This window comes from Hyalella azteca, unplaced genomic scaffold, assembly GCF_000764305.2.
Source record: "Hyalella azteca isolate HAZT.00-mixed unplaced genomic scaffold, Hazt_2.0.2 contig111, whole genome shotgun sequence".
Taxonomy (NCBI): domain Eukaryota; kingdom Metazoa; phylum Arthropoda; class Malacostraca; order Amphipoda; family Hyalellidae; genus Hyalella; species Hyalella azteca.
Window position 1 is genome coordinate 217,965 of NW_025930472.1, and position 15,103 is coordinate 233,067.

Below are 15,103 nucleotides of genomic sequence, written 5' to 3' on the forward strand. Positions count from 1 at the left end.
ACGGGTACAATACGAAGAAATAATATGATGATACAACTACGTCGATAAAATATAGTATGAATGTGACAGGAAGATGTTGCTCTAGGTAAGGGCATGCATGGGCTATCTATTCCCGGCAATAATTTGACTGCTGGCAGCTGCTGCGTAATTCCAGTCAACTTCGTGCAGACGATGTTGACGGTATCACAGATCCTTCACTAGTCTACACAAAGATATACTCATGATACCAATAAGGTCGATGAACAAACGCTCTAGCTTGCTTTTATGCTGCAAAGCATACTTCTTTCTTTAACTAAACTGCTGGTTAGCATTCACCACTATGCTGCATAGCATAGCTCTTCTTCAATTATGCTGCAAAGCATTGTTCTTTCTATAACTGAACTGCTGGAAAGCATAGTTCACCCCTATGCTGCATAGCATAGCTCTTCTTCAATTATGTTGCCTAGCTTAGTTTGCCTCTGCCCCCTGGAGCTCGCCACGCAGCGCAGCTCTAGAAGATGAGACGCCTTTGCCCGGCCAGGTTTTATTGTTGTCAACAATGCATAAACAGCTTGAGTTGAGGCACTACTAATATCTCTGTTTACTGTGCCACAATATCGTTATCGTTGCCACGGACAATAAATATCGTTAATACTGAATAAAGCAGTGATTTTTCTACTTACGGTACCAATGAAAAACAGACGATTTTAACATAAAGAGGGAAAAGGAATCTGAAGTCAGGAGAAAAGCCTCTAAGTAAATGAAATAATTAAAAAAAACACTTAGAAAATTTGTTCAACTTATTATAAGAGTATTTTTTCAGAAAATATTAATGAATACAAGCGAGAACTTGACAAATTTTTGAGCCAAATGAATGGCAAAAGGAAACAATTTCCGTTAGCATGAAGACTTGCAACTTCCTACTATCACTCTACTCAGAGAAGTTCGCTTTAAACTTACATTGTTGAGTAAATACTCGGAATGTCCTATCAAAAGTAATATAAATATCCTCTTACAATACATGAATTCTTTAAACATATAAATTAAGATGTAAAAAGTCAAATTATGGGACAGATGAAACACGATATTGCACAAGACATCAGTCAACGTACATGCTACACAAACTGTACAAATACAAAGAATACAGTGCCACCTACAAGCGAGTTACTCTTAACAGCATTAGAATGCAGTGCTTTACAGCCAAAACCAAACAAAACAGTATGAGAATGCGGCAGTTTACAGTCAAAACCGGGGACGAACATCGCTCAAAGCGGATACTTTTAAATTGTGTCGCGCTTGCTTATCTCTTTGAATAAAATAAAGACCCGCTGGCAAGGCTGGTCACATAAGGCATGCATCACATTGGCTAGCCTCGAGCAAACTAGTGACTTATGCCTCAGACATGAACTTGGCGCCACTCAACACAACCTGACTACCTTTAGCCTGTGGACGCGCGTCACAGGTTCTGCTCCCAGCCGTACCCCACACACCAAGTTCTGGACGCGTGTCACAGGTTCTGCTCCCAGCCATACCCCACCAAAGTTCCCTCATCTCCCAGCCACCAGCGATCAGCGGCAGACTTGGCGCTGTCATTGAAGGCGACCCCGAGCCAAAACTCAAGCTGTTTATCATTGTTGTAGCCGCCTCACCAGAGGTGGGCTTCATTGTGAGGGAGCTTCACCACCCCCACACCGCCACCCAAACGGCGGTAGTTCATGGAGCCACACAACCGCCAGTGGTTCTGGTCGGGGTCGTAGAGCTCGATGGTTTTTAGGTAGGTTGTGCCGTCAAAACCTCCCACCGCGTACAGCATTCCGTTCACAACAGCCAAACCAACCTGGGAAGCCAATGAATTCAGTATGAGTAAAATACAAGCAGAATTATTATCTTGATGTTCATGAAAAAAGATGAAGACGCTACAACTGAAAAAATTAATGATACATTCAAGGTTCAGGGACGGTTTGTGTTAATTGTTTTGATGAGAATGTAAACAAAATCGAACTGGCAGTAAAAGAAAGGGAATAAAAGCTCGTCTTTTACCGATAGCGCCAGCAAGTGAGCTACATTTAATACTAAATAGTTTTGACATGAAAATATATTTATATATTTTACATGACACAACATTAATACTCTCCATTTAAGCAGCTCATTGATTATAATTGCCGACAGTTCTTCAATAAGCGATGTTATACATTATAATGCTATAGGTAGATGCAATAAAAAAACAAAACTGAGCACAATAAGCCACCAGCCTTGACCATGACAGAGCTCACATGAAGTCTACATGCATGCACTGGATACAAAAAATAACTTCAGCCAAACGTCGGTGAACTTTGAAGCCCGCTACCCTCTAGTGAGGCACTAACGCCACTGGGGAGATGTATGCACAGAATAATTTTAGCCACACCATAACAACATTATATATAGCCCATTACATGAGGCATAACAAAGAACTAACACCACTGCGACGGCTGGTCATGGCTACGATGGGGCTCCACTGGTTGGTGTGTGGGTTATATCGCTCAGCGCTGCTGAGCTCAGTGCAGTCGTCGCGTCCTCCCACAGCATAGATCATCGTGCTGTACACGGCGCAGCCCAGGTGCTTGCGGCGCGTGCTCATGGCCGGCATCATCGACCACTTGTTCAGCTTCGGGTCGTAGCGTTCAACTGCACAGCAGGCGTCGCAGCGTTAAATTGCCAAACAAATGTCTGAGCTAAATGATGCTCCAGAAACTAGTAATATATGTGTTTTCCTGTTATAGTAAGAAGTCATTTCTGCATTACTCCAGAGAGACTAGAAACGAACAAGACCGCCTTGAAAAAAAAAAAAAGTTTTTAAACGATTGTATACCCTGTATTAAAATTTGAAAGATATCGTGACCTATTGAAGACAAGATAACATAGAGGATTAGGACGCAGCTCACCAGTATTGAGGGGACATTGTCCATCAGAGCCACCCACGGCATAGAGGTAGCCCCCCAGCACGGCGACTGCCACCCCCAGGCGGCGGGTGTTCATGGACGCCACCTTCGTCCAGCGGTTGTGCTGGGGATCATACCTGCGGGAGAGGGACCAATGTAACGGGAGAGGGACCAATGTAACGGGAGAGGGAACGTTGAGGCACGAGACGTCCTCTGCCCTCACCTCTCGACGACGTTGAGGCACGAGACACCGTCCTGGCCGCCCACGGCATACAAGAAGCCGTCGAGGACGGCAACGCCGACGCTGGTGCGGCAGGTGCTGGTGGGCGCCACCTCGCAGGACCACTGGTTCGTCTGCGGGTCATACCTGCCGGGGACAATGTAGAAAATTGTGAAGCGACCGTACTCAAATCACTTGGTTCAATAATCCGACTTTCTTAAAATGTAGACCGAATTCTACGTTGTAACCTAATCATGTATGCCGATTATTCCACTGAAGACTTTTGCCCAGCTTGCATCTTGTTTCAATTCCTTCCTAAACCATGTAGTCTCAGTCTCACCAGCTAGCTTCAGAACCTGCACTACTTTAGACAACTGCTTCAGTGCACCGTCACGTGGCATAGAACAATATTACAGCGCTATGATTAAAATAATTTATAAAAAGTTATACATTACAGAAACGCACGGAAAAAAAACCACCTTTGCACATTTTAAAGAATACTGAATAACTTCAAGAATAATATGATAAAAACATCATGATATTTCTACCAGAGGTGATAGGAAAATAAGAAGCTGACGCTGTTAAGATTTCACCTCTCGACGCTGTTGAGGTAGCTCTGGCCATCGTGCCCCCCCACGGCGTAGAGGAGGTCAGCGAGGACGGCGACGCCGACGCCACAGCGCCGTTTGCTCATGGGCGCCACGAGACGCCACTCGCACGTCGTCGGCTCGAACCGCTCCACGCTCGCGATGGCGTCCCCGCTGCACCAACCGCCCACTGCCGGGTCAGAGGCTCGGTTAGAGGCTTTAGAGAGGCTTAGTGAGGCTACAGAGAGAAGCTTAGTGAGGCTCAGTGAGAGGCTTGAGAGAGAAGCTCAGTGAGGTTACAGAAAGAAGCTAAGTGAGGCTTCGGAAAGAGGTTCAGAGAGGCTTCAACAAGAGCAGCTTTGAGTACCATCAGTCTGATGCTGGTCTCGCTGCCAAATAAGCAGTGCTAATAACAGCAGCTCTGACAAGACAAGCCTCAATAATGAGACGAGAAACGTCCCGCACGTCTCACTCGTACGTCCTGCACGTCTCACCCGTACGTCCCGCACGTCTCACCCGTACGTCCCGCACGTCTCACCCGTACGTCCCGCACGTCTCACCCGTACGTCCCGCACGTCTCACCCGTATGTCCCGCACGTCTCACCCGTACGTCCCGCACGTCTCACCCGTACGTCCCGCATGTCTCACCCGTACGTCCCGCACGTCTCACCCGCACGTCTCACCGGTACGTCCCGCACGTCTCACCCGTACGTCCCGCACGTCTCACCCGCACGTCCTGCACGTCTCACCCGTACGTCCCGCACGTCTCACACGTACGTCCCGCACATCTCACCCGTACGTCCCGCACGTCTCACACGTACGTCCCGCACGTCTCACCCGTACGTCCCGCACGTCTCATCTGTACGTCCCGCACGTCTCGCCCGTACGTCCCGCACGTCTCACCTGCAAAAAGCACCTGTCCCGTCTTGATGGGCTTGCGGGGACGTGTTCTGGGTCCCTGCATGAGGGGACGCTCTTGTGGCAGCAGCAGGTAGTTCTTAGCCTCGTCCACCAGGTCCCGGCATCCCTGTCACCAACACAGGGAGTATACAATACGCAGCATTCACTGTATCGTGACAATACACAAGAGATTTAGAGCTCAAAGTCCGAAAGAACTACCTATACAATATACACCATTCACTGTATTTTGAAAATACACAATAAATTCATCCCACAAAGTCCGAATAACGCATTCAAGAGCTTGTCACAATGGAATCGACAGAAGTTGTTCTACATTTGTGGATTAAATGTACTGACTTTTGGGTAATTTTTCAATAACAAACAGATTTACTACTATTACGACGACGTAATTTGTATGTTGCCAAGTGGCGACAACAAACTAAGTTAGTTTGTTAGTGTAGTGGCCAAATGTTTACATGCGCTTCAGCTATTTAGCTATCTCGCACCGAAAGTCAGGATGAACATCACCATAGAGGTGGAAGGTCTCAATTATTCATCACCCACAAGGGGCGGAAGGTCTCAATTGTCCAGCCCGCTGAAGCTGGCTCGAAAGGAGCAGCGTTAGCATCTCAAAGAGACGAAGTGACAAGGAGGGACAGGTGAAAAGCAACAGAAACGAAGACACTCGAACATGAGGTCGCTTACACGGGACGTCGGCCGCCCGCACGAGAGAGACAGAGAAGGGAAATGTAAGGAATCCTACCTACATAATAACTTAACCCCACAACTGAGACCTGCAGTCAGACACCGCGAGCTCATCGGTGGGGCGCTCAGGATCAATCCCCCTAGGAACGCGAAATCCCATAGGACTTCTGACGAGCACAGACACCCGTCAGAAGTCCCCCCTGAGGGGGACAACAAACTAAATCTCGATGCCACCAACTAGGCAGATTGCAGCAAAAAATTAAAGTAAATAAATCCCCTGACCTCGTGAGCAACACTGACCTCGTCGCTCTTGATGAGGAGGTCGGAGCCCACGGTGCCCACCAAGAACTTGGGGCTCAGCAGCGGCAGGCGGACGTGTTCCAGCACCTGCGACACAGGAGGTGACTTGTGACCTTGTCAGCATGACCTCATCATCATGACCTCATTATCATAATCTCAACATCATGACTTCATTATCATAACCTCTTCATCATGACCTCATTATCATCGAGCTCATCTCAGAAACTTTATGAAGAATATTCTCATTTTTTTCGGTAGTTTCATTGCTGCATCAAATTATGTTGAAAATGATGAAAGCTTAGATACGTCAGAGAATTAAATGAGCGCATCAAAACAAGAAAATAAATAAAATTTGAGTATTGCAAAAAGAAACTTCCATGGATACGACATTAAAAGCGTTAATAATAATAATATCACGACCATTGAACCGAGCTATAGAATCGACGGCCGTGGCTAAAACTGACGTGTATCATGCAACTGACCTGCGCCAGGTGTAATGCAACTGAACTGCGCCAGGTATCATGTAACCTGCCTTATATATCATGCAACAGACCTGCGCCAGGTATCATGTAACCTGCCTTATATATCATGCAACTGACCTGCGCCAGGTATCATGTAACCTGCCTTATATATCATGCAACTGACCTGCGCCAGGTATCATGTAACCTGCCCTATATATCATGCAACTGACCTGCGCCAGGTATCATGTAACCTGCCTTATATATCATGCAACTGACCTGCGCCAGGTAGGGGCGGCGGTCGGCGACGTTGTACTTGACCCAGGCCATGACGGCGCTGAAGACCTGCTCCTCTGAACGCACGTTCACCTCATCGCTGCTGATGATGTCCATGAGCTGGTTGACGGGCAGCTCCAGGAACTCCTCGCTCTCCATCACCTGCACATCACCGTATTTATGAGAACATCGCCATATTTATGAGGAACTCCTCGCTCTCCATCACCTGAACATCACCGTATTCATGAGAACATCACCATATTTATGAGGAACTCCTCGCTCTCCATCACCTGCACATCACCGTATTCATGAGAACATCACCATATTTATGAGGAACTCCTCGCTCTCCATCACCTGAACATCACAGTATTTATCATCAAATATCAGCTAATTAATGGGCAGCTCGAGGAACTCCTTGCAACAACGAGTCTCTCTGTCGTTTGTCTCTGAATTGTATTGAGTTTTCACTACTGGACTTCACTGATAAATAAGCGGCTTAAATGGAAACAATTTCCCGTGACAAATCAGAGTAAATGGAAGAGTCTGGAGCACTAGTTTAGCAGCGTGTGGAAAACACAAAAACCATGGAATTTTTAGCAAATAGCAAAAATATTAAGAACATTTCACAGGAAGCAACCCCATTTTAGAATATATTACTAAATATTGGCCATTCAGAATTTGTGTTGCTATTCAACCAGACAACACCTCTACTTGACATGCATTACAAGACAAGGCTTATTAGCACTTCCATGTCAGTTAATTTTTCATCTGCAAAAGTTTTTTACTTTTGCATTTGTTTACAAGCAAAACACTTCCAAGTTAATCTAGAATATTTTAAGCAAGATTTTATAGGATTTGATTAGATATGACGGACCTCCTGGAAGTTGTGCTGTGTGAATTTATCGGCTATCCTGAGGAGGTCGCGGCAGGAGTGCGTGTCGGCAAAAGCTCTGATGCCCAGGCAGTTGCTGGGGTGCAGCTGCTGCTTCAGGAACTCGCAGCACACCTCCTGTATCTCCTGCATCTGTAATAGGCACGCTGCAACAACAAGCACACGTGTTACTATAATGGCCACTTCAGAAACACGGCACAGCATCAGTTATCATAGTCTATTGGTAGTTAATATTGCTGCATTCTGATAAAACTTCATTTAAATGCGAGTTTCAACTATGCACAAGGATATTGAACTACATTCTTTTAAACAGGCTAAAATAAGGATGATGAAAGCCACTCGTATGGCAATTTAAATGCAAGTATCAGTGAGTCAGTGTAGGTATATTGCATTACCTATGACTTCCATTTAATTATAAAGAACTCCATGAAACACGAGATCCCGGCGGCCTCAACAATCCTGAGATGTAGAAGTACCACATACATGCAGCATCTGCACGTTGCCCCCATACCTGCAGGCAGCAGAATCTGCACGCCTTCATACCTGCAGGCAGCAGAGTCTGCATGCCTTCATACCTGCAGGCAGCAGAGTCTGCATGCCTTCATACCTGCAGGCAGCAGAGTCTGCACGCCTTCATACCTGCAGGCAGCAGAGTCTGCACGCCTTCATACCTGCAGGCAGCAGAGTCTGCACGTCTTCATACCTGCAGGCAGCAGAGTCTGTACGCCCCCATACCTGCAGGCAGCAGAGTCTGCACGCCCCCATACCTGCAGGCAGCAGAGTCTGCACGTTGCTCTCCTCGATGGTTATCTCGGAGGTGTAGCAGAAGTTCACCAGCAGGTCCACGGCGTGCTCGTCGATGTCGCGGATGGGGACCTCGGTCTGGCGGGCCTCCAGCAGCTCCGACGTAAACATGGCGTGGAAATATGGACTACAAGCTGACAAGATCACCCTGCAAATACAAGCAAAATCAGCCACTTTATATGCTGGCTGAATAAAACATAACTGCTCATATGCATGCTATGTTAGGCACACAGAAACTTACTGCTAAAATGGACTACATAGTTCATTAGCTGCCTGTACAAACAATCACTTGACATGAATTACATGATATGATAACCGAATCACCAGAGAAATTAGAAAAAATTCCACCATCACCATTTATTAAATGGTGATGATATTGGTGGTAGTGCAAATAACCATTTATTATGGTGAAAAAAAAAAGAATATTTGCAAAGTGCAAGTGGATATAAAATAAAATTCAGTGTATGGGCAATCTCAAAAATATATTAAAAATGCACACTAATACCATGTCATACAAATGATGGATTATGAAGGAAGTATCACAAGGCACATAATTACTCATCATCTATGAGAAAAGTTTACCTGTGAGCAAATATTTTACGGGAGCCGACCATAAGCACCACGTCGCAGAGCTCGCGCCGCTTCTGTAACATGTTGATGTTGGCCAGCGCAAGTTTTGGGTGTTTGTCCGAGGTATAGCGGAGGCCAGAGGGTGAAGATGGGGGACCAAGAAGAGAAGTATCCCCCACACCCCCCACAGGTCCCCCTGCTACTGTGTTGCCTATATTCAGCAGCCCCCCGGCCCCCGTCATGCCTGGCACGCCCCCCAGACCTAGACTCTCGTCTAGCAGCATGCCTGACGTGTTGCCTCCTCCTACTGAACCTGTACATGCACAAATAAAATACTATATTTATTCTATTCAAATAGATAAATGAGCACTAAAATGCGTAATTAATTGTACAAGTTATTATAGGAATGTGTAAGCACAGCATAATAACATGTGATTAATTATAGAGGTAGCTTAGGCAAGTATTGAAACATTAGTAATAAGAATTGGCTGAATAAAAAATCGGCAAGAAAAATAATAACTAAAAGTGAATTTTTATTTTTACATACCATATCATACCTGGTTCATGTCAAAAATAAACTTTGGTTTTACATATTTGTCAGCAAAACGATACCTAATAGGCCAAGCAGCTGGAAAAGATTAGGGACTTGTGACAAAGCCCCAGAACATGTCAATGAATTATTTGTGCTGTGTTCAGCACATTGTTCTCTAGATTATTGTGCTGTGTTCAGCCCATTGTTCTCAAGATTATTGTGCTGTGTTCAGCCCATTGTTCTCAAGATTATTGTGCTGTGTTCAGCCCATTGTTCTCAACATTATTTGTGCTGTGTTCAGCCCATTGTTCTCAAGATTATTTGTGCTGTGTTCAGCCCATTGTTCTGAACATTATGGCCATTGTTCTGAACATTATGGCCATTGTTCTGAACATTATGGCCATTGTTCTGAACATTATGGCCATTGTTCTGAACATTACATACCAGGCAAAGCTGCTGCAACTGATCCTGGCACAATAGCACCACCTGCCGCCCCAATGTTGACTCCTGCTCCACCTCCTGCCACACTCCTGCTCATTGCTGCGCCTCCTGCACTGCTGGACTGCGTCACTCTCAAGTTCATCATGACTGTCTCAGTCAGTCCTTCCATGCTGTAAACAAGGCAACATATTGAGAGAACTGCTCTTGTAGGTGCATAATAACACATGATGCATGACTGTGTCAGTCAGTCCTTCCATGCTGTAAACAAGGCAACATATTGAGAGAACTGCTCTTGTAGGTGCATCTTAACATATGATGCATGACTGTGTCAGTCAGTCCTTTCATGCTGTAAACAAAGCAACATATTGAGAGAACTGCTCTTGTAGGATATAAATACAAGGTGATTCATGGAAACTTCCTAATTTGCAAAATTCAGTAAAAACCAACTATTAATGGTTTCATGACAATATAAATTTAATTGAAGAATACATTCCCGGAGTTTTTGCATCACTTGGTTATAAAGATGACACTGGGCAAATGAAAGCCCCTATTGTCAATGCATTCATTTAGTCAATTTTTGAAGTTCCATTCAACTTGCTGAAGCATTTGCACCTCATCAATAGCAATATAGAATAAAATGACAGTCTCAAGAGACATACCAAAAAAGAGCAGCTAGCCAAGAATTGCAAAATAGAACTCAGGAAATTAGTTCTGGAGCAAGCATTCATTTTTTTCATGTGGACAATATGTCAAATTACAAGACAAATTGTCACAATTGTTGGGGATACATAATAATATGCATAGGTCTTAATAATTAAAACAGTCATTTCATTTCCAATGATAAATAGCAAATAAATGCCAATGATCTCATTAAATAATTGGTGCATCATCTTTGCTGCTTACTTTAATTCTCAAATTCATTATGAAGAGCATTACATATAATTATTACATAATGACAAATTGCATAATAAGAACTTACCTAATACAGGCTACAGAACTTCAGTTATTTGGTGCATTTTACCAAGGATCACTGGCACCAAGACAATGAAATAAGATGTTTGCCACAATAATGATGCGCAAGTGACAGGAAACCCTTTAAAGTAAAATTAAATCATTATAAATGCTTTTGTAATTCAGATTTGAATGCAAATGATGAACATGTTGTAAATAACAGTATTTTTCATGAAGCTGAATTCAGACAAAGAATCTGAAAAAGTTAGAGCAGGTATTGAAATTTCCTGAGAAACCACTTGTTTTACCAGCAACAACAATCAACCAATATACAGATTGAGCTTTTGCAAAAAGAACACACTAGGTAGATGATATATGTTGAGTAGCTGGCAAGCATATTGCTGATAGTAACCATGTACTTACTGATGTTGATACTATGATTAAAGAATGGTGCTTAACATTATGAAGGCAGATTAGTTGGTAGCTAATGGCAGTGATCAATTTGCCAATCTAAGTTTGTTGCTTAGTTAGAGTCATGCTGACTTCAGCCAGTGTCCCCTACTGGTATTTTTCCTATGTGAATTAATGATCTTGATTTACATGCTTAATGATGTACAATACAGGAAGTTGTGCGTCTCATATTTAATGGTTCTGCAGTAATATTAAACAGAATCTGAGCATAACAAACTATTTTATGTGTGATTTTTCTGATTTTAATCCTTTACCATTGAAACAGTCAGGGAGCAAAGTTAATTCACTTACACAACATAAGCCATAGAACCAGCACCTGAGTGATGAGTATACAGTCTACAGAGGGCATAAAAGTTGGAATTAAATGAGCAAAGTTGCCTGGAATTAATTTATATACCATCTTGGCTTCCAGCTGCAAGTGTTTGCCTCTGACATTAGTGAATAATAGTCCATAATAATGTTCAGTTGGCTTGTAGTTGTAGCAGACCTGGCCATTGACAACGAAATGGGGTGAATTAGTTGAAACTAGATTTCAGCTATGTTGTAGGTAATAGTTTTGCTTCTTTCAAATTTTTCTTCATATCATATGCTCATATTAGAATCAAGATTAATTATGCAAATCATGAGCATGAAAAATGCACAGCACTGCAGTTGTGCAGGCTCTAATTTTCATAGATAATCTTGTTGAGTTATTGCTTTTACGTGTGGAATGGAGTTTCATACTAAGCACAAGTCCACATAGTTGATAGGTACAATAGTGTTTTTGTTATGGACATAATATCCATGATCCACCAACCAACCACCATAGCAGCCATGGTGGAATTCCAAGCACTTAGCTCCACTGGGCCCACTGCCCAACGTACCAGAGCGCTCCACACTTAACCCTTTACTGCCAAATTGGACTTTCAAGTTGCCTTTAAAAAAACACCAGTTTTCTAAGAATTTCACGCTTTCTTTAATTTTTTCAAAAAATTCACATGAACATAAAAAGTTTTAGATTTATTTTTTACATATCTGTACCAAGTTTCAAAGCTATCTGTCTGTAAATAACCGAAATAAAATTTCCAATGGAAATTTCCAATTTCTTGTGGAAATTTTATTTCGGATATTTACAGACGGATCACTTTGAAACTTGGTACACATATGTAAAAAATAAATCTAAGACTTTTTGTTCCTGTAAATTTTTCGAAAAAAAATGAAAGAAAACCTGAAATTCTTAGAAAACAGCCAAAGAGGGGGTAGGTACTGTAGAAATCTACCTCCTCCTAGGATTTTTAAGCTACAATATCAAGATGCATATCATTTGATGTGTAAGGACCTTATCTATCAATTGGTCCTTGCTGTTTTTTGAAATTCTTATTTTTGAGGGTGGGGTGGGAATTTAAAAAAAAAATTTGATTCCCACCCCACCATTTTGAATTTCCCTCCACTTTTTTCAAAATATTTTCAAAACTATAACAAAATTGAAAAAAAGCTACAACTAATCTCTAGATCTTTTATTTGCAAATCAATCAATATATCTCTCATTGCTGTATCTTAAAAACTCTAGGAGGAGATAGGTTTGCCGTGACAATAAGTGTGAATGTTCAGTAGAGCACAACAAAGTCCCAAGCGCCTTGAAATAGGCATTCCAGGTGGCAGGGATACAAGACTAGACGTTACTGGAGCTGAAATTCAGTCAAGGATGGTGGGAACAACTGCATGAGCACCATCCCACACGACAGCAGCCAGGTAACTAAAGATCAGCATCTTCAGACCGTCTATTTATGCGCCTGGCCACTGCAAACTGGCAAACCAGAGCTTTTTTGGAATCAGTTTAGTTTTATTTTACTCAATAACTCAAGATTTAAACCAATTTCTTAAGTATGATACCGTAATGCTGTTAGTTTTAGTTTAGTTTAGTGGCCAAATGTTTACTAGTGCTTCAGCTATTTAGCTGTCTTGCACCGAAAGTCAAGATGAACATCACCATAGATGTGGAAGGTCTTAATTATTCATCAACCACACGGGGCAGAAGGTCTCAGATGTCCAGCCCGCTGAAGCTGGCTGGAAAGAAGCAGCGTTAGCATCTCAAAGAGACGAAGTGACAAGGAGGGACAGGTTAAAAGCAACAGAAACGAAGACACTCGAACAAGAGGTCACTTACATGGGACGTCAGCTGCCCGCACGAGAGAGACAGAGAAGGGAAATGTAAGGAATCCTACCTACATAATAATTTAACCCCACAACTGAGACCTGCAGTCAGACACCGCGAGCTCAGCTGTGGGGCGCTTAGGAACAATCCCCCTAGGAACGCGAGTAATGCTGGTAGCCATATTTTACTGGTCTAGGGTAAACGTGGTATATCCCGACATCGTGGTAATTCCGACACTTCTCAACTTTTTCCTTTATATTAAGCTTTTTTTTAGTTCCACGCATTTGTTGATGGTTGAAATAGTGACGTCATACTATTGCGCACCATACTATTGCGCACCATACTATTGCCAAAAAACTAGGTCTGGGCCATCTGGCGGGAAAATGTTGAGATCCAAAGAGAGACAGTGTCGAATTACGAATTAGTAGAGTTTGAAGCGCGGCCAGAATTAGTCTCACAAAATGCCAAATTTAGTCACGCACTGTGTCAGAATATATGGATTTGGTAGGTTTGCATTCTAAAGGCTTTTAAATAAATATTGCAACATTTTGTGACATTTCATTGTTACTGGCACTCCACTGTGCAGAGAGTGAATGAATATTGCAAGATCTTTAGTGACGCTTCAGTAGCAAAATTTATGCCTTCAGAAGATCTTTTGACACATTTAGATTTAAATTCTTTCATTAAATATATTTGTCAGTCTTCGGCCAACTATTTAAAAAAAGTAAGGTTTCCAATATGTTGGATTGATCAGTATGCAGTGAAGCTTGTCCGGAAATCAGTTGCGATGAGTTCCCACCAAAAAAATGTAAACATCAAGTTTACGATTACGTAGTTGCGGTCACATTAGAGTGGTCAGACTGCATTATCACATGTTCAGTTGATACTTGCTGTACAATCGGACTGTTTTTAGGGTAAAATTAGTTATTTGGAGTAACATGTGCATGCAACCTTGTAAATAAGTTTGTGGCTTGTAAATAGTTTTTCATTACTCAGCGTAAATGGCTTTACATTAAAAATTACCTGGCGACGCATCTTAAAATTACCCGGCGATGCTTAGGGCTTAAAAGTTTTGAGAGTGACGTAAAGCAAACAGAACTCGAGTTGCACGTACGGTATTTTTTTTATAGCCATTCATTTTTTGCTACGTCCTTAAAGTGTCAGAAATTGGAATATACCGTGTTTACCCTACTTTTAGGACTCAAAAATGAACTTCAGGGAGAGTCTAAATTCTAAAAAACTCTCTGCTTTGTCACTATGAGCAGCCAGACATTTTCGACTATCTTAAATGTGAAAGAACCCCCACCCCTAATGCCTAGGCCTCAAGTTCATTTTTGATACCTACTATAAGTAGCCCAGAAAAGTATCATGGATACCTACCAACTACCAAGTACCAGCATTATCATACAGAAAAAATTGGTTTAAATCTAGAGTAAATGAGGTTATGAGGAAATTAAAAATGAATTTATTCTTAAAAATCTCTGGTTTGTCACTATGCGCCTAACCCTTTCGCCCTGACCCTGAGTTCCGCGAACTGTCATCAAGGCATAAATCAACATACAGAGATGATTTTGGTACCGTTTGATAGGTCTGAATGTGAAATGTCAGCTTTAAGGTGAGACTAAAAACCAGAAAAGTGAAATTTGCAATTTTTGACTCAGAAAATCAGGCAGTTTGAGTAAAGCCAAGGGTTAAGAATGGGTGCACCGTGCGAGAAAATCAAGTCTGAAAATGAGATTGATTTTGGTGCTGAAGGCCTGAAGTGCTGTAGCTAATTGGAAAAGAAATACTTTTTCTAAAATATCAAAATATATCATATAATTTTAGTAGGTATGATTGTAGGCTATGAAATCTCATGGCTCTGTCAAACAGTCAAGTGTCAACTGTGTCAAGTCTGTTCATTTGATTGAAAAAGTTGCTGTTTGCACTTTGCAATCATGTCAGTGAGGTAGTTAAAAATAG

General features: G+C 42.5%; 1 protein-coding gene across 1 annotated transcript; it reads right to left on the reverse strand.

The window, feature by feature from the left end:
• Nucleotides 1-791: 791 nt before the first annotated feature.
• LOC108674857 (kelch-like protein diablo) lies at nt 792-10,794 on the reverse strand. The gene is made up of 13 exons (XM_018162841.2): nt 10,565-10,794; nt 9,589-9,755; nt 8,625-8,925; nt 8,006-8,190; nt 7,221-7,384; nt 6,350-6,508; nt 5,613-5,699; nt 4,611-4,734; nt 3,714-3,897; nt 3,124-3,267; nt 2,904-3,037; nt 2,438-2,646; nt 792-1,816 (listed from the first exon to the last, which is right to left on the reverse strand). The coding sequence occupies exons 2-13, from the start codon at nt 9,752-9,754 to the stop codon at nt 1,625-1,627; spliced, it is 2,049 nt and encodes a 682-aa protein (XP_018018330.1). The 5' UTR covers nt 9,755; nt 10,565-10,794; the 3' UTR covers nt 792-1,624.
• Nucleotides 10,795-15,103: the final 4,309 nt, after the last annotated feature.

Excerpts from the sequence above, each read along its gene's own strand:
- LOC108674857 (XM_018162841.2), bottom strand. The coding sequence starts at position 9,754 with ATGGAAGGACTGACTGAGACAGTCATGATGAACTTGAGAGTGACGCAG. Across the intron at positions 3,268-3,713 it reads TACCTCAACAGCGTCGAGAG|GTATGACCCGCAGACGAACC; the intron begins GTGAAATCTTAA and ends TGTCCCCGGCAG. Across the intron at positions 3,038-3,123 it reads TGCCTCAACGTCGTCGAGAG|GTATGATCCCCAGCACAACC; the intron begins GTGAGGGCAGAG and ends CCTCTCCCGCAG.